Consider the following 16,034-nt stretch of genomic DNA (forward strand, 5'->3'; position numbering starts at 1 on the left):
GAGCGAGAGATAAGGAGCAGGACGGTCGGGATTGCTTCCAGTGGTGTTTATTGTACACGGAATAAAGAGCGCAGGTGTGAAAAAGGTCGGAGAGAAATGAAGGAGGTTCAACGAGGCTGACAGCAGTCTGATATAATACAATGAGGCGAAGAAGCTGATGGATCACAAGGGCATGTGAGGGGGGGGCGCGGTTGGGGGTTCAAAGGAGTGAGACGGATAAGGACAGACGGCAAGAGGAATTTAAGAGTAGGCTTGAATGCAATAGAGGAGCGGGAAGAAGTGAGCTGGGTATCTGAAACGAGAAGCTCTGGTTGAGGGGGGTTGTGGTCCTGGGGAGGAAGCAACACTGCGGACGGAGGAGAGGAAAATCACCCGCTCAGGCAACCGTCATGCGTCATCTATACAACAATTGATATACAAGTCAGGCACACGCGGAATGTTCCCGAGCGGTCGAGGAACCTATGTCCATATATATATATGTATTGATTTCTCAGCAAGGGCTGACTTTTCGATTATCTTCTGGTGCGAGTTCGCTTAGAAATGATTTTCGATAGCCGCGCTCGTCTGTCGATATATATTCGCACTCCTCCCCACACCACCACCCCACGGCTACCGTACTTTTGAAAACGAAGCCTAGATGCGTCCACAACGACATGTCTCGAGGATGACCCTTGGACCTAGCAACCCTTGCGGCCTAACCTGGTTTGGGCACTCTCCCGGAACTATCCCGCTGGCTTGCGGCTGCAACGTGCGCTCAGCTCCAACCATGACACCGAGAAGGGGACTTTTGATAGACGAGTCGCACTAGAGAACAAGTTGGTTGCCCGTTTCGGTACTCTGCAGAAAAGGCGTGGACTGAAGTTGGCTTAGCTTATGGTTCATCCACGATTGCGGGACTTTTAGGAGCATCAAGCTGAGAAGGAAGGGCCTCGAAAACGAGCATGTTCACCAGCTTGCCTATTCTCAAGACCGGAATTATTATCCTGACCATAGCTGTCGAGCGTTCAGACCATGCGCTGTTGGGATCTATACTACCTTATCCGCTATTCTAGAGTTGGCCAAGGCGAGGAGGGATTAAAATCCTTGCTTGATATTGCATACACCACAGCTAGCCTTACATGAAACATTAAAAGGGAGCACGAAAACGGGGTATAGCAGTACACAGGAGCCAACCCGGATAGCAAAGTCAACCGCCTATCCCAACTGCATAATCATGCCGTTCTTGATGGCGTCGAGCTCCTTCTTGCCGAGGGGGTCTTTCTTGTTAAAGCTATGCTTCTTGCGCTCCGCCCTGGTCATGGCGGTAATATCGTAGTTGTCGCCCCCGATTTTACCCATTTTCGACAAGGGTCACCCGCTGTGCTCTTTCACATAGGCTTTATGAGCTGCAGCCCACTTCCATGGATCAGCAGAAGGAGCCGGGAGTTCGATATCACCCTCGTTGAACGCTTCCTCAATGCTCTTAACAAGCTTATCTAGGTCGGATGGGCCTTGAAGATTGATCTGATACTTCTTCGCATACGCCAAGACGTAAGCATCGAAGTGACCTTCGACCTTGGCCGAATCATCCTCGTTTAACAAATTGTACTCCCGCATCTCGGAAGCGAGAATAAGATACTGAGCTATGACGAAGTGTACGTTTCTGACATCCGAGTCGGGCTTGAGAAGGTCCACAGACTCGAGGTTGGCGAGCAGGCCAGTGATGGCATGCACATCGCTTCCGTCAATCCTACATTGACAGACGCAAGTTAGCAAGGGTAGCATAAACCTCCATGAAGACAAAAGTCGCACATGGTGAAAGGCATGATGGCATTGCTGATCCAGTAAACTGGGATTGACTCGCATACAGCCCACTGCTCTTTCCAGTTATCCTTGGCCTCGATGAAGTCGAGAACAAGGTTTTGCAGGACTTCGAGGACACCATATCTTTCGAAATCGTTGAATATGTACATGTCGAATGCATCAGGTGAGCGCAAATTGGTATGAGCGATGAGATCTATAAATTTGCGATACCCGGAGACGGAGACGGTGTAGGGGTGTTCTGGATGCTCTGCGGCGGGTTTGTTGCAGATGCACGTTAGCCCGCCGGTGCATTTGGCTTTCTTTGGCTTCTTGGCCTCACCGTCATCTCCATCCTCCTCATCGTCCTCATTTTCATCTGCCTCCTCGTCGCTGTCGTCTTCAAAATCGCTGGCCATATTCCCATCCACTCTTCCCTGACAGAGGCAGTTGTAGGTGTCGTAATCGAGGTTTCGCAATACCCTGAATCGATGTTACCGGAGACTGAGACGGCTGACCACCGCTTGTTTCGTGGTCTGGTGGTGGTGGTGGTGGTTTTCGCGCTCGCAGCAGTTCCCGTCTTCGACCATTTCGCGTTGGTCGCGGGAGGATCTTGAGGGGCGTTTCGCAGGCATTCTGGAGAAAATCGAGCTGGTTTGAAGGGGTTGAGATCTCGAGAAAAGAGGGCGAAAGAAATGCTGTCTTTCTCACCCAGAAATGTCAGGGGGGTCAACGAAGGATCGTAGTGGTATCAACGCTCGGCGCGACATGTAAGACGCGTCGCGCAAACAGACGTCATCCACTGTCGGCGGCCATTCGGAAACATCACTGGCCGGAAGCGATTGTTTCCGAAGACCAACACATCGACTGGGATAGGCAAATGAGCGAAAGATATCTGACATTTGTGATTTCAATACCAATTGACAGTTGACTGGTCCACTCGGTGTTTGTGTTGATGGCAGTTGGATGGTAACACGAACAAAATTCTCAAATTTGGGAGTGAGGCTTGGCAGCCGACGCTCCTTTTACAAGATGATACGATGCCAATGTACAGGTTACAAACAATCACGGATGTGAGCCTGCATTCATCATTGATTGATTGTAAACAATCATTCTATGCGCCTTGCAGCCGAAACATCTGACACTCCCTCACCCTCGACCACCTTTGCAGACAGAATCTCATCAACAGGAATCTCTGCCAGACGCGAAATGATGTGATGCAGTGTTGGCAAGGCCTTCCAGTCGAGCCCATCAATCTCGAATCCAGCTTTCTTGGCCGTGCGGACCCGCGTTACCTTCGAGACCAGGAGCTTGGACTCGTCTGCATTTGGTACGAACACTGGATATTCCACCTCTGCCTCACCCTTGCCTTCTGCGCCGACTTTAGGAACGTAGCGGTGAACTAACACACCACCCTCTGTCGGTGCGGCGTGTGCAGAAGGATCCTCATCCTCCAGCCCCTCCCAACGGAATCGGCCCCAAACGGCGCCTTGCCAGCTAGCCTGCAGGTAGTAAGACTCGTCGCGCTGGTTGGCGTCAATCGCGGAGTACAGCTTTGGCATACCGAGCTCCTCGCGCCCGCTCACGATTGGATCTGTCAGACTCTCGAAGAGAATGGGAAGGTAGGTCCCATTGACGACTTCCCCGTCCGCCTTCTTGTACTGTACCCCTTCGATGTACAAGCCGAGATGTCGGTAACCACCGCCGCCGAGCCAGTCCATGCCATTGAGCAGAGTCTGCGAGATGCTTGCAGTTGCGACTGTGCTGGGCGTGGCAAATGAGTACAAATCGTTTGGAAGGAGGTTTTGGAGCAGCGTCCGACTCGTCTTGAACCGAATCGAGGTTGTCTGAAACGTGGACTTGTGTGATCGACTGAGCCGGCTACGACCTTCGAAATCTTGTCTGGGACCCGGCATGGGGCCGAATACGATAGGCTGCCGCCAGTACTTTTGCGGTCCTTGACCCCAGAGGTGTTTGCGGAGGACCTGAGTCGAATGGTCGTACTCGTCATGGCCGTAAATGTACTCGGTAATTGATTTCTCTGCATACGAGTCAGCCGGGCCACGCAATGGTAAGTGGAGTATTTTACCTTCAGATGGTGGAAGAGGTCCATGAGAGCTCTTCCGCGTCAACTGCTGGACGGTTGTTGCTCGGATACGGCGAGCTTTCTCGTACAGCTTTAGACGCTCAGGGACATCTTCGGAGCGAACACCCCTCGGCAGCATGACTGCTATGGATACAGCATCTTCAATAGCCATAGCACCGCCTGATGCACGGTACGGCAGGAAAGGATGTGCGGCATCGCCCAAAACAGCCAATCGGTCCTCAGTCCAGGTCGGCAGATCATCAGTATCTAGCAGCGGCCACACCTTGAGTGTTGTCGGATCAGCCTTAGACAGAAGCTTCCGCACCTGCGGACTAAAGTCCTTGTACACCTCCAGCAGAGACTCCTTGCTCGCGCCCTGGTCCCACTCGGATCCATCGTGGATCTTGGACATGGAATCGGGATGAATACACACGAAATTGAGCAGCTCGTTATTTGCGCAAGGATACACAACCACTCGCAACTCAGGACTGTCAAACATGTACCATGTTCCAAGTTCCTGGGCTAGATCCCTTGTCTCCGGGTCATCAAGGGCATCCTGTCGGGCAATCAGAAAACGGAATGCGTTTTTGCCCGAACTGAAGGTGTTGATATTCTCCCCACCGGGTAGTTTCGACTTCGCTAGTGAGTGTACTCCATCTGCGCCGAGGACGAGGTCTCCGGAGAAAACATCGCCGTTTTCAAGTGTCAAGGTGGCGTTGTGAGGGTCAATGTCCACAACTTGACTGGAGATGTGCAGCCGAGCGGGAATACCTGGCCCCGGAGCCTGAGCAGCGACTTTCAAGCCTTCGTGGAGATGAGCTCGGTGGACAAGCAGCCAGCGCTGGATCGGTTACTATTGGATCGTGTACCATGGGGAGGACGCTTACGTGTCGCCAGAAACCGGAGGTCTTCTTGATATCTAGTGAAAACAGCTCTGGACCGTTTGGAGGAAACACACGGAGCTGCTCATGTTAATGCCTGCGTATGATCGCCCCGAGTCGTACCGACCTTCTCAGATTCTACAGCACCTAGCGTCGTGGCGTCGATGCCGAGTTTCAGAAGAGCACCGTTGGCGTTAGGTGTGAGATGGATGGCAGCGCCAATTTCGCTGGCGAAGCGCGATCGCTCGAATAGCTAATGATCCGTGTCAGTAATAGCGATTCTTGCTTTAGCAATGGGCTCACCTCGACTCGATGCCCTTGCTGTCTCAGAGCGATCGCCGCCGCCAGGCCTCCAATTCCCGCGCCCGCGATAAGAACATGGAGCCCTTGGCCACCGACTTCTGGCTTGGTATTGCCCATTTCGATGAGTGTATGCTCAGTGGTAGTAGTGCAGTGATGGTGCGCGGGCCCGATGGAAGACTCTCCGTACCTGCCATCGACCCCGCAATCCTTTATAAGTAGGAACACTCAAGACCCCTCGCGACCTAGGACAATAATCTTCCGTCCTCCGTCCTCCGCCCGGCCCCAACTGCCGCGGAGTGACACGCTTGGACTTTGAAGTGGAATCGCATCGGGTCCCCCGAATCGGCTCCACGTCGGATGCCCCAAATGGCGCGATGTGCGCAATGAGGGGCACAACTTCAACTATTTATCCCACATTCCGTAGGATCTTACGATACGATTTGGTCTCTTGATCACTGGAAACGAGAATTGGATCGTTTCGCCCGCCAAGTTCCTGCCCTCACCCACCATCATCATGCCGAACCCAATCCGCGAAGACCTCACCACGATCGATGAAACATCGTTCCCTTACATCTTCGAGCAGAATGCAACCATTGTGCTGAAAGACGGATCTGGCCTCGTCCGGTGCAACGTCTACCGACCAAAGGGTGCGGAAAAGTCGCCGGTGCTAGTGACTTATGGACCCTATGGCAAGGATATCCCCTACGCCGACTTCCACCCAAAATCGTTCAGCGAGGTGAACCCGGAGCACCGCTCTACACACTCTGCGTGGGAGACTCCAGACCCGGCCTTTTGGACGAAGCATGGCTATGCTGTTGTGCGAGCCGATGAGCGCGGAACAGGCCAGTCGCGGGGCAAGCTTGATACAATGTCGCGCGAGACAAGCGAGGCGTTTTTTGACGTCGTGGAATGGGCCGCTGAGCAGTCGTGGTCGACAGGAAAGGTTGGCTTGCTAGGAATCAGTTATTATGCTGGGAGTCAGTGGAGGGTTGGTGCGCGACAGCCAAAGGGGCTGGCTTGTATGATTCCGTGGGAGGGAATGTCGGATTACTACCGGGATCGGTGCCGCCATGGAGGGATTCTGTCAAACGCATTCATCAAGTTCTGGTGGGATCGCCAGGTTGTCTCGAACCAGTACGGACGCCCTGGACGGTCTGCGCGCAACTGGGGTGTGGACACAATCGAGGGAGATCTACCAGAGGAGGAGCTTGTTGCGAATCGGCAGGACCAGACAATCGATAATGCCGAAAATAACTTCCGGGATGACCTTTACTATGCCAGCAAGGAGTATACCATGTCTGATATCCAGGTTCCGCTGCTTTCTGTAGCTAACTGGGGTGGCATTCTTCTGCACCTACGCGGTAATGTCGAAGGATACACACAGGCAGGCAGCGAGCTCAAGTACCTCCGCTTTATCACCGGCCGACATGACCTCCCGTTCTACTATAAAGAAGAAGTCGACCTTCAACGCAGCTTCCTCGATGCCTTTCTGAAAGGTGAAGACCGACTTGGTTGGTCTACCGGCACGGCGCCGAAAGTTGATATTGTTCTGCGCAAGGGAGATGTGGGCTTCAACGACGCCAAAGCTGAGCAGGCATATCCCCGCCGCCAGGAGAACGAATGGCCAATCGCCCGCACGCAATACACGCGGTACTACCTCACCTCAGAAAAAGAGCTCGTGACGACGCGACCAGACGAAAGGCCAAGCAAAATCACCTATCGCGCCTTAGGGACGCTGGATACGCCGCAGCTAGTCCAGTTTACAACACCCGCGTTTGAGCAGGAGACCGAAATTACAGGCCACATCGTTGCCCACTTGAACGTCTCGATGAGCCCTTACCCCGGCTCTCCGACACCTCGCGACATCGACCTCTTCCTGACACTACGCTACATCTCTCCGGAGGGCAAGGAAGTGTTTTACACAGGAACGGCGGGAGACCCTGTTCCGCTGTGCAAGGGCTGGCTCCGTGTCAGTCTCCGCAAGGTAAATGACCAGCATGTACGCCACCGAGACTACCTCCCACACCGCGATTACTACTCGACGGATGTTCTCCCGGTGATCCCGGGCGAGGTATACCCTGTTGACGTGGAGGTGTGGCCAACTAACGTGGTCGTCGAGAAGGGGGGTAAGATTATCCTCGAGGTGTCGTCGGGGGATACACAGGGCAGCGGAATCTTCCTGCACAATTCGCCGACTGATAGGTAAGTCACCTCAACCCATCGAAGGCGGAAACATAGCTAACTTGAGTAGATCTCCCCAACGGTTCGACGGCCAGAATCACATTAACTTCGGACATGGAGATAACTATGTGACCCTGCCGATTATTCCTCCGAAATAGCCGAGCGCTGCGTGAATTATCAGCCACAGAGCATATTAGAAATCCATGCATTGAATAGTCCACATCGGTACTTGCTGCTAGGCAGCTCCGAGAGATCCGCGTATCCACCCTGTAGTTCTCCGCAATGCATACTCCGCACCCGATGTGGTCCCGAATAGCAAGTAAAGCCATGGCGATATAAGCACGCATTCAGGGTAGTATACACCAGCAGTGAACAATCCGACAATTACCACAGAAAGCAAAACTTCAATTATCCCACCTGTTTCTTACCAAAAAGGACAGCACCACCACCGCCAAAATGTCCTCCAATTCCGAAAAGACCCTCCGCCCCCTCTCCCGCTTCATAACCACCCACGACTCCTCAGGAAAAGCAATCTTCTCCACAGCCCTCTCGGAGAAAATGCCTGTCTCCCCAATCCCCGACGGCGCCGACTTCTCCCTCGCCTACACAACCTCCACCTACCCCGCAACGCTCTCCTCCGACGCTGACATCAAATCCTACGCCTCGTACCTCGAGCCCGGAGGTAGCCCGGGCCTCGTCATCTCCTCTGGCACCGTCTGTCGCATCGTCGATATGCAGCCGAACGCTCTGAGCCCGATGCATCGGACTGTGAGTTTGGATTATGGGGTCGTCCTTGAGGGTGTTGTTGAGCTTGTGCTGGATAGCGGGGAGACGAGGGTGTTGCATCGTGGGGATGTGGCGGTTCAGAGGGGCACGAATCACGCGTGGAGAAATGTGACGCCGCCTGTCAAGGGGGAGGATGGCGTTGTTAGGGAGCAGTGGGCGCGCATGTTGTATGTGCTTCAGCCGGCGGAGAAGGTTAGTGTTGACGGGAAGGAATTGGGGGAGGAGCTCGATGGAATGGGTGTTCCCAGTAGTAAATAGACTCTATAAGAGTGATTTATTTGAAAGCAAGAACAGAGATAGTTTTCTTTCTTGAATGCGGATGTGTTGAAGGGATAGTATAATGCTGAAATGAACAGTAACTAGGTAAATGATAAAGATATCCATATGAACTGCAACTTCGAAAGACCAATCTAAAACTCCCCTCCCACATCATACCGGAAAATGCGGTCATTTATCCTCCCGCCCGTGAAGCGCCATAATCTCGAAACAGACTGACAACACAACTTTTGTTAGCATGATCTTCTCTTCGCCTTACTACACTCCCATCTACCTGAATCATAAGAGAAGGTAAACGTACCGCATTCAACCAAACCCCATGCAACATCGACTGAATAAAGATATACTCGGGCACATTCGACCCCGCCGCTCGCTCTACTCGATCGAGGTTGCGGTTCACGGGTCTGTGAGGGGGCACGCGGCGATGGTTCGTGGGCCAGTTCGCAGGCTGTGATGAGGATGCAGATGGCGATGCAGATGAGGAGTGAGAGTTTTGGCTGGAAGTGGACTCTGAGCCGCTGTGGTGGAGTTCGTAATCAGCGAGGATGGAGAGTGTGTTGTTGGTAGTGGTGTTTGTGGTGGTGGTGGTGGTGGTGGTGGTGGACATTTTGGCGGTTGAGGGCGTTGAACAGCACAGTTGAATGCGAGACGGACTTCGACCGACGACGATGTTTCCAAGCAAGAACTCGAAGAGAAGGTGTCTTTGCTTTTACCCAGGGATTCTCAGTGGTGCGGCAGCTCTGGAAGGGGCTCGGAGGGGACCGAGGCGAGACAGGCTGGTCAGCTCCTCCACATCCCGACGCGACCACATCACCACTGCCGTCGTGCGACAAGCTAGCTCCCTTGCTTGATTTCGGGAGATGGGGGGGAATCAAAGACGGAGATTGCGAGCTCCGGAAAAGGGAGCGCCCACATTGAATCTTATACAGGTCCTGGTCCAGGCTACCCTAGACAACACAACTCCTCTCGTCCCCCACCAACGCCCCTCCTTCTCCTCAGATTTCACTTCACAGAGAGAAATACAAGATGGTATCTCCACAGCCATTCGCGCGCCTCGTTGCCGCCGAGATCGACGGCCGTGCTCACAACATCCGCTACCGACAGTCCCAGTTCCACCGTCTGCAGTCGGCGCTGGTCCAGCACATCGACCAGATCAGAAATGCGTTGCAGACGGATTCCAGCAATGCGCCGGAGGAGATTCAAGCTGAGATCTGTCTAGCGCTCAAGGAGATCCGGACTCACTACCTTTCATTGAACATGCAAGAAGATCTGGAGAATGAGTATCGCGTTACGAGGGGAAAGGACAATCAGGATGCTACGCGGGGATCGGGGATCGTGTATATTATCCCGGCTACGCATACGATGTTCTTTTCAGTCGTTTCAGCGCTGAGTGCAGCAATTGCGGCGGGAAACTGCGTTATTCTCGAGGTGCGAGCTGTCTGGTTCGTGGTGTGAAATGGTGCTGACGGCTGCGATGTAGTTGACGAAGAATACTATGGCTCTGCCTCCGCTCCTTCGCGAGATTCTGCTTCAGGTTTTGGACGCGGATACGTTTGCGATTAGCGAGGAAAGACCGGACGCTACTTTCCTCGAGAAGACGCTTGTGGTCGCTCAAACGAGTACAGCCTCGCTTTCTGGACGCGGTCTTGTCTCGCCTGTCACAGCTCGAACAATTGCCGTTGTCGACCGAACTACTGATATTCAAGGTGCCGCGAGATCTTTAGTTGCGGCGCGATTTGCGTTTGGTGGACGATCTACATACTCTCCAGACGTCGTACTAGTCCAAGAGTTTGCCATGAAGACCTTCGTTGAGGCTATCATCCACCAGTCATCCAAGTATCTCGCCGGCCCTGCAGGCGAAGAAAGACAAAAGGTCCTCAATCCACGCCGATCAAGTCCCGGTTTATCTTTTCTGGATCTGGCACACAAGGACCCGAGTGCGCGAGTCCTCGTTTCGGGGTCGGGATGGGGTGTTGTCGAAGTTCATGACAGAAATTCACAGTTGCTTCAGAAAAAGGTTGAAGAGAAAGTTCTCGTCTTGCATCCCGTTACGAGTCTGGACGATGCAATCGATCTCAGTGCTCAGTATGTTTACTTTCTTGAATCGTCCACAACCAGCGCTAATGGTCCTAGATTCGGAACCCTCGCAGCAACATACGCCTTCGCCGAACCAGCCTCATCCAAATATCTCACCCAGTTCATCGACGCTCACGTCTCATACATCAATCAAGTCCCCGCCGACCTCCTCATCGGGCCCGCCTCACCCACAAACGTTCCTCATAGCCGCGAAACTCGCTACGCGACAGCAACTTTCCAGGTGCCTCGACCTCAGTTTATCACTCAGAGCACCAACACCGCACTCATCCGACATGTGCTTGATAAACCAAGCTCACAGGAAGCACTTGCCGCCTGGAAAGAGGCTGTGGCACCCTTGCCAGCTACGGGACAGAAGCTAAACAGCAGGATTGGGTTTTTCGAGCAGGGTATTATCACGGGAGGTGTGATTACGTTGTTTTCGTTTGTTGCGACGGTTTCGACGTTGGGATACTATGGATTTGTGTTTGTGAGGGGGTTGAGGAGGGGTTAGATATAATTGGTTTTTATTTGTAGTATACTTGCATATTGATATGAGCTTTTCAGACAAGATACAAGGTGTTTCCATGTAAATGTGATGCATGGTGCGCCTAGCCCTAATGGCTTCACTGCCATTCCCATAAAACATAGGCATATAAAAAGGAGCTTTGAGTGCTACAAAACAATTTCAATAGAGTAGCCGATGCTATCTTCAATAGAATTCCAAATTGATACAAAGATCCAACCTACACTGGGATAGAAAATCCAAGCCATACAATCTGAGACAACCTAGCTCGCCGCAACAAGCCCCTTTCCGAGCGCATCGCCCTCCCACGCGCCAAACGTGAACTGCGAATTACACATATTCGTCAACTCCCAGCTCTCCACCGCCAACTCTCCCTTGGTCCCGACATCCTCCCAATCCCCAACAAGCCCCGCAACAAACAACGCCGCCATGAAATGATCATCCGTCGCATGCGCATCCCTAAAGCGTGGGTGCTTCATCAGCCTCGTCATCGCCCTCCTCAACCGCGGCCCGCCCCGATTTTTCGTAATCACATCCTCAACCGCCTGCCGGAATTCCAGCGCCCAGTCCTCCGGCGGCGTCTCCATCGCAAAGTTATCTCGGTACCGTAGCATCGGCGCCCACCGGTTCCGGTACAGGTTGTGCACGGCCCCGCCCGTGCCGATGAGGAGGTAATTCTCCTTGCGGAGCGGGCGCAGTGCGCTCCCGATCTTCACGTGGTAGTGCGGGTCGTATCGCGCGTTCATGGAGATGATTGTTGTTGGTGGGGAGACGTTGGGGAACATGTGGATGAGGATGAGGTAGACGTCGTGGATCCAGTCGAACTTGTCGTTTCCGGTTACGCTAAAGCCATCGGCGCGCAGGAGCGAGATGCACCGGTTTGCCGTGGGGATGTCTGGGGTGAGTTTATAGTTGATGTATTTCTCCGGGTTGACGTAGGCCACTGGTGATTTGCCTGGGTTCGGGTTTGTGGCTACTTCTAGGGAGTCATGCGAGCAGTCCCAGTGGGCGCCCTGTACTCGGTTAGATGATTTTCTCCTGGCGGTTCTCCATGATAGACAGTACCATAATGACAACGCCTTTAATTCCACGCGCGAGAGCTTCGGCGCCGCATTTGCGCCAGTAGTCGGCGGACTCGGACTCCTCGCCCAGCATCATGGTCGAGCCGTGCGAGAAGAAGTGGACTGGTGTAAGGCCTGCATTTTTGTTAGTCAGTTATAGAAGCAATAGAGGGTCCGCAGTACATACCCATGTTTGCGGTATTAGTACCACGTAGTCCAAGATATTGTCGAAACGTGAACAGAGTAAGGTCAGCGAGCTATTGGGAAGCACCTGAAGTAGCCCTGGACTTTTAATGATTTTCTCCTCACATGAGTGAGCCAAGTAAGGGGGCTTGCATTGTGTTTCCGAATCATGGGGGCCAGTGATCGGGATGCGCCTCCACATTCCGAGACTGCTCGGGACCTCATTTTGCCCCTCGGCGAATCGGTGGAAATCAGTCGATGTTTCTCGGGGGTTGGGAGGAGTAATGTCAGGTTCCGCACCGAGATCATGTGTATATATCTATTCCAGAGTTTTTGAAATCAATCCAGTCCAGTTTTCAGGATCACAAAGTAAGAATTGTATGTAGTTGGGGTGTTACCCCAGACCTCCATGACTAGTAACGAGCGCGTGGCGATTGGCCCCCGCAAAATGTTAGATCTCCACAGTGTCAGGGTGAGAGGATGGACGAACTCTCCAGACTCCAACTCCCCAACTCCCCAACTTTTCTCCTCCACCTTCCATCCCCGCGTTCTCTTAATCCTTTGTCTCTGCCACAATCATAAATGCAATGCATAATGCCCGAGGACTCTCCTCTGGATTCCAAGTCCCGTCAAGGATACTTCCAGTGCGGCTTCGGCTCGTGTCGCAAAAGCTATAACCGGGCGGACCACCTTATCCGCCATGTCCGATCACGTATGTCTTCTCTAGACTGGATAAACTTGGTTGCCCACTGCTGACTTGTGCAGACACCCGCGAGAAGCCATACGTCTGTCAAGTGTGCAACAAGGGATTCTCGAGACCGTGAGTCTCGCCAAGACTTCGCCCCCTCGTCCCTTGTGTTAATCGTGTAGGGACCTGCTGAAGCGGCACGCGGCGGGACACAGCCATTTGCAAGACGGAAAGCGCAAGAGGGCCTCGACGCACTCGAAGAACGGGCGCGTCTCCCAGGCTTGCAAGGCGTGCGCGACCTCCAAGCTCAAGTGTGACGAGGAGAAACCCTGCCGCCGGTGTTGCGATAGAAAGCTGTTTTGTGACTACCAAGAGTCTGGGGTCAATAATGACAACGACTTTGCGGAAATTGATATTGATCAACAGGGTATGTCGCTTCGTAAACCGTGCCGAGTCCGAGCTGACGATGTAGGATCAATTGATGAGCCACTAGATGACGACCAGTACTCCCCGATGGAATCGCAGCCGAGCTTTTCATCCCCAGTGCACCCCGATCTAGCCGCACAGATTGTTACACCGAATATCCCCATGGATGCATTCCTCTCGCAACCGAATATACCACAGGATCAAGCCATGCCGACATATGGTGGTAAGCCAACTCCATACAGTGAAAGTTTTTGGCCTAAGCTGACGCTGACCGTCAGGCCAAACGGTCTCGCCCCTCGTCGACCACGAAAGCGGAGTCTTCAGCGTCGACGGGACATTCTTCCCAGAGTTTATTCCTGACTCGCTCGTCTCCCTTTCACGACCTGGAGAACTAGATCCCACCGCTTTCCCTCCGAACGATTACTACGCGCATCGCCTTTACGACCATGACCTGAATTACGACTTTGACCTAACCGAGGTGGACTTTGGTCTGATCGACTTCTATAACTCCAAGGGCTCGGTCAATCCCGTTTTCCAGCCCGCCGATGAGCCTCATGATCGGGATGCGGATAGCGGTATCGCCCTAGGCGCAGAAGCCTATCAGCGTTCATCGCTCTCAGCCTGGAAACCGGCACGCGAGGACCATGCCTTTGCGGACCAGGGTGACCTCTCGGTGCCCAAGTCCATTGATAGCCCGGAGGCAAGTGTGCGTTCGGAGCGCCAGATTCTCTCCGAGCGGTTGTCGCCAGGAACCCGGGATCTGATCTTCGGTATGGTCCTCCAGACCAGTCAGAGGGCCAACCTGGCTCGAATCATGAAGTCGTTTCCGAGCACCGAGTTACTTAACAGTCTCATCCAGGACTTCTTTGCGCGTCAGAGTGAACAGGTTGACTCGTGGATCCACGGACCAACATTTCATCTAAACGAGGAGAGCCCGGATATGGTTGGTATTGTTGCTGCTGCTGGTGCTGTGAAGTCGCCTATACCGACTATTCGGAAGCTGGGCTATGCGCTCATGGAGGTCGTCCGATTGCAGATGTCTACAAAGGTATGCCGTTGACCTCACATATCTGAAGTATCCATGCCTGACATTGGCTGTAGTATGAAAACGATAACACTACGATCCGGCATCTGCGAGCCTCGCAAACATTCGCTTTGGTCATTGACGTTGGTATCTGGAGCGGGAGTGGTCGACGGACAGAAATCGCAGAGAGCTTTCAACAGCCCTTGTTAACGGTACGTATTCGTATGCGTGTTCGTGCACTTTATTAATCTGACTGTGTAGATGCTGCGCCGGGGGCTTCGATTTCGACGATCGTTGTACTCTTGCATTATACCGGGCCCGGACGATACACATGAAGCCCTCGAGCGAAAGTGGCGGGAGTGGGCGGAACAAGAGTCGTTTAAGAGGTATGTCGTTTGACAAGCTGTATCCGACTTCGCTGACGGGATAGGCTTGTCCATCATCTCCTCCTGCACGATGCGCAGTCGTCCTTGATGCTCAACATCAACCCTCTTATTTCTTATGCCGACCTGGAGCTGCCATTCCCCATGATCCGCCCGTTGTGGGAGGCGAAGACGGCTGTAGAATGGAGGGACATCTACCTAGCCACTGCATCCCCTGGCCCAGAGCGGCTGCCATCGCTGGTCGATGTCTTACGGGACATGTCGCAGTGGCAAGGACGAATCGACTACCAGCTGTCCGGTAGCGTCATCCTCCACGGCATGTCGGCTCTGATCAACGAATACCACCGCCTGAAGTTCATCTCGCAAGGCGACTCAAAGCACTGGAACGCGCTGGTGATCAACTCGCGACAGCAGGAACTGTCGCAGGTTCTGCAGCATTTCCGAATGATCAGCTACGAGTGGGGTAACATGCCCGGCCCCCAAATCTCACTCATCTATGAAGTCATCTCAATGTTCCTCTTCATGTCGCTGGAAGAACTGCAGCTCTTCGCAGGAAAAGAAGACAAGAAAGAAGCCCGCCGAGTGTACCACAGCGCGCTTCAATGGATAAACAGCGTCGACTCCCGCCGAGCCATCTGGCACGCGGGCCAAGTAATCCGCGCAGCGAAATCCATGGCTCCGGGGTCGCTGACGGGGTTCTTGGCCGTGGGAGTGTACTACGCTAGTCTCGCCTTTTGGTCGTATAGCGTGGTCTCCAAGGCGCGTGACTCGAAGATGGCGGCCGCCACCACGGCGAGTCCGAACTCGGATTCCCATTCGGCGTCGGCGAATAACAATAGTAGCCTACGCGACCGATACCCGATGGTTTTCCTCGACGGCGAAGAATCCACGGACGTGCACAAATTCATCTCGCTGGGCCGCGGATGTCCAGCCCTGCAGGGAGTCCATGGGCCCGCCGTCGTTGCTGATCCAGGACGGGTGATGGACGTGGCGCAGAGTCTCTTGCGCGCAGATGCACCTCACGATGCACTCCCACCGCTGGTGCAAGGGTTGTGTCAGTTGATGAACGACTTGGGAAGCGCGGCGCGATCGAGTGTCGCCGCCGTCGCGTAAACCGAACAAAGTGGAAATCATGGAAGCCTGAAGCAACGAAGCCATGGAATTAATGCGGCCCACGTTTTGTACTATAGATGAGATTAGATTAACTTTTCCGTTTGGAGCGAGGCTTTCGGGGCAAACCCACGGATCCGGAATTCTGGGCTCGCGGCGCTGATTCTGTTTGCTAAGAGCCAAGACCCTCCGTCTCACGCAATACGAGTCCCCTGCAGCCCTGATTTGCCTGCCCGGATCGTGGCCAAACTTTCACAGCGTGAGAGAA

General features: G+C 53.6%; 8 protein-coding genes across 8 annotated transcripts; 4 read left to right on the forward strand and 4 right to left on the reverse strand.

The window, feature by feature from the left end:
• Window positions 1-1,194: 1,194 nt before the first annotated feature.
• BJX68DRAFT_268189 (uncharacterized protein) lies at window positions 1,195-2,414 on the reverse strand (the record flags this gene model as incomplete). The annotated part of the gene is made up of 4 exons (XM_071046008.1): window positions 1,195-1,291; window positions 1,355-1,729; window positions 1,792-2,216; window positions 2,298-2,414. The coding sequence occupies 4 exons, from the start codon at window positions 2,412-2,414 to the stop codon at window positions 1,195-1,197; spliced, it is 1,014 nt and encodes a 337-aa protein (XP_070897645.1).
• A 370-nt stretch (window positions 2,415-2,784) lies between these two features.
• Window positions 2,785-5,408, reverse strand: BJX68DRAFT_112516 (putative salicylate hydroxylase). Its single transcript, XM_071035934.1, has 4 exons — window positions 5,050-5,408; window positions 4,874-4,999; window positions 4,753-4,827; window positions 2,785-4,706 (listed from the first exon to the last, which is right to left on the reverse strand). Exons 1-4 carry the CDS (start codon window positions 5,164-5,166, stop codon window positions 2,889-2,891), a joined length of 2,136 nt encoding a protein of 711 aa, XP_070897646.1. The 5' UTR covers window positions 5,167-5,408; the 3' UTR covers window positions 2,785-2,888.
• Window positions 5,409-5,563: 155 nt separating this feature from the next.
• BJX68DRAFT_268191 (CocE/NonD family hydrolase) lies at window positions 5,564-7,388 on the forward strand (the record flags this gene model as incomplete). The annotated part of the gene is made up of 2 exons (XM_071046009.1): window positions 5,564-7,251; window positions 7,301-7,388. 2 exons carry the CDS (start codon window positions 5,564-5,566, stop codon window positions 7,386-7,388), a joined length of 1,776 nt encoding a protein of 591 aa, XP_070897647.1.
• A 298-nt stretch (window positions 7,389-7,686) lies between these two features.
• On the forward strand, window positions 7,687-8,274 carry BJX68DRAFT_268192 (cupin domain-containing protein; the record flags this gene model as incomplete). The annotated part of the gene is made up of 1 exon (XM_071046010.1): window positions 7,687-8,274. The coding sequence occupies one exon, from the start codon at window positions 7,687-7,689 to the stop codon at window positions 8,272-8,274; it is 588 nt and encodes a 195-aa protein (XP_070897648.1).
• Window positions 8,275-8,426: 152 nt separating this feature from the next.
• On the reverse strand, window positions 8,427-8,899 carry BJX68DRAFT_268193 (uncharacterized protein; the record flags this gene model as incomplete). Its single annotated transcript, XM_071046011.1, has 2 exons — window positions 8,427-8,507; window positions 8,594-8,899. 2 exons carry the CDS (start codon window positions 8,897-8,899, stop codon window positions 8,427-8,429), a joined length of 387 nt encoding a protein of 128 aa, XP_070897649.1.
• Window positions 8,900-9,318: 419 nt separating this feature from the next.
• BJX68DRAFT_276519 (Aldehyde/histidinol dehydrogenase) lies at window positions 9,319-10,879 on the forward strand (the record flags this gene model as incomplete). The annotated part of the gene is made up of 3 exons (XM_071048111.1): window positions 9,319-9,720; window positions 9,773-10,377; window positions 10,426-10,879. 3 exons carry the CDS (start codon window positions 9,319-9,321, stop codon window positions 10,877-10,879), a joined length of 1,461 nt encoding a protein of 486 aa, XP_070897650.1.
• A 187-nt stretch (window positions 10,880-11,066) lies between these two features.
• On the reverse strand, window positions 11,067-12,343 carry BJX68DRAFT_112750 (DODA-type extradiol aromatic ring-opening family dioxygenase). Its single transcript, XM_071035936.1, has 3 exons — window positions 12,140-12,343; window positions 11,957-12,087; window positions 11,067-11,904 (listed from the first exon to the last, which is right to left on the reverse strand). The coding sequence occupies exons 1-3, from the start codon at window positions 12,141-12,143 to the stop codon at window positions 11,155-11,157; spliced, it is 885 nt and encodes a 294-aa protein (XP_070897651.1). The 5' UTR covers window positions 12,144-12,343; the 3' UTR covers window positions 11,067-11,154.
• A 386-nt stretch (window positions 12,344-12,729) lies between these two features.
• BJX68DRAFT_276520 (putative C6 and C2H2 transcription factor RegA-like) lies at window positions 12,730-15,974 on the forward strand (the record flags this gene model as incomplete). Its single annotated transcript, XM_071048112.1, has 8 exons — window positions 12,730-12,847; window positions 12,901-12,955; window positions 13,006-13,250; window positions 13,296-13,472; window positions 13,528-14,297; window positions 14,351-14,485; window positions 14,535-14,659; window positions 14,704-15,974. The coding sequence occupies 8 exons, from the start codon at window positions 12,730-12,732 to the stop codon at window positions 15,767-15,769; spliced, it is 2,691 nt and encodes an 896-aa protein (XP_070897652.1). The 3' UTR covers window positions 15,770-15,974.
• Between the last annotated feature and the right edge of the window lie 60 nt (window positions 15,975-16,034).

This window comes from Aspergillus pseudodeflectus (assembly GCF_044049435.1).
Source record: "Aspergillus pseudodeflectus strain CBS 756.74 chromosome Unknown BJX68scaffold_29, whole genome shotgun sequence".
Lineage (NCBI taxonomy): Eukaryota > Fungi > Ascomycota > Eurotiomycetes > Eurotiales > Aspergillaceae > Aspergillus > Aspergillus pseudodeflectus.

Excerpts from the sequence above, each read along its gene's own strand:
- BJX68DRAFT_112516 (XM_071035934.1), bottom strand. The coding sequence starts at position 5,166 with ATGGGCAATACCAAGCCAGAAGTCGGTGGCCAAGGGCTCCATGTTCTT. Across the intron at positions 5,000-5,049 it reads AGCAAGGGCATCGAGTCGAG|CTATTCGAGCGATCGCGCTT; the intron begins GTGAGCCCATTG and ends ACGGATCATTAG. Across the intron at positions 4,707-4,752 it reads CCTCCGGTTTCTGGCGACAC|CGCTGGCTGCTTGTCCACCG; the intron begins GTAAGCGTCCTC and ends TAACCGATCCAG.
- BJX68DRAFT_112750 (XM_071035936.1), bottom strand. Across the intron at positions 11,905-11,956 it reads TTAAAGGCGTTGTCATTATG|GGCGCCCACTGGGACTGCTC; the intron begins GTACTGTCTATC and ends AACCGAGTACAG.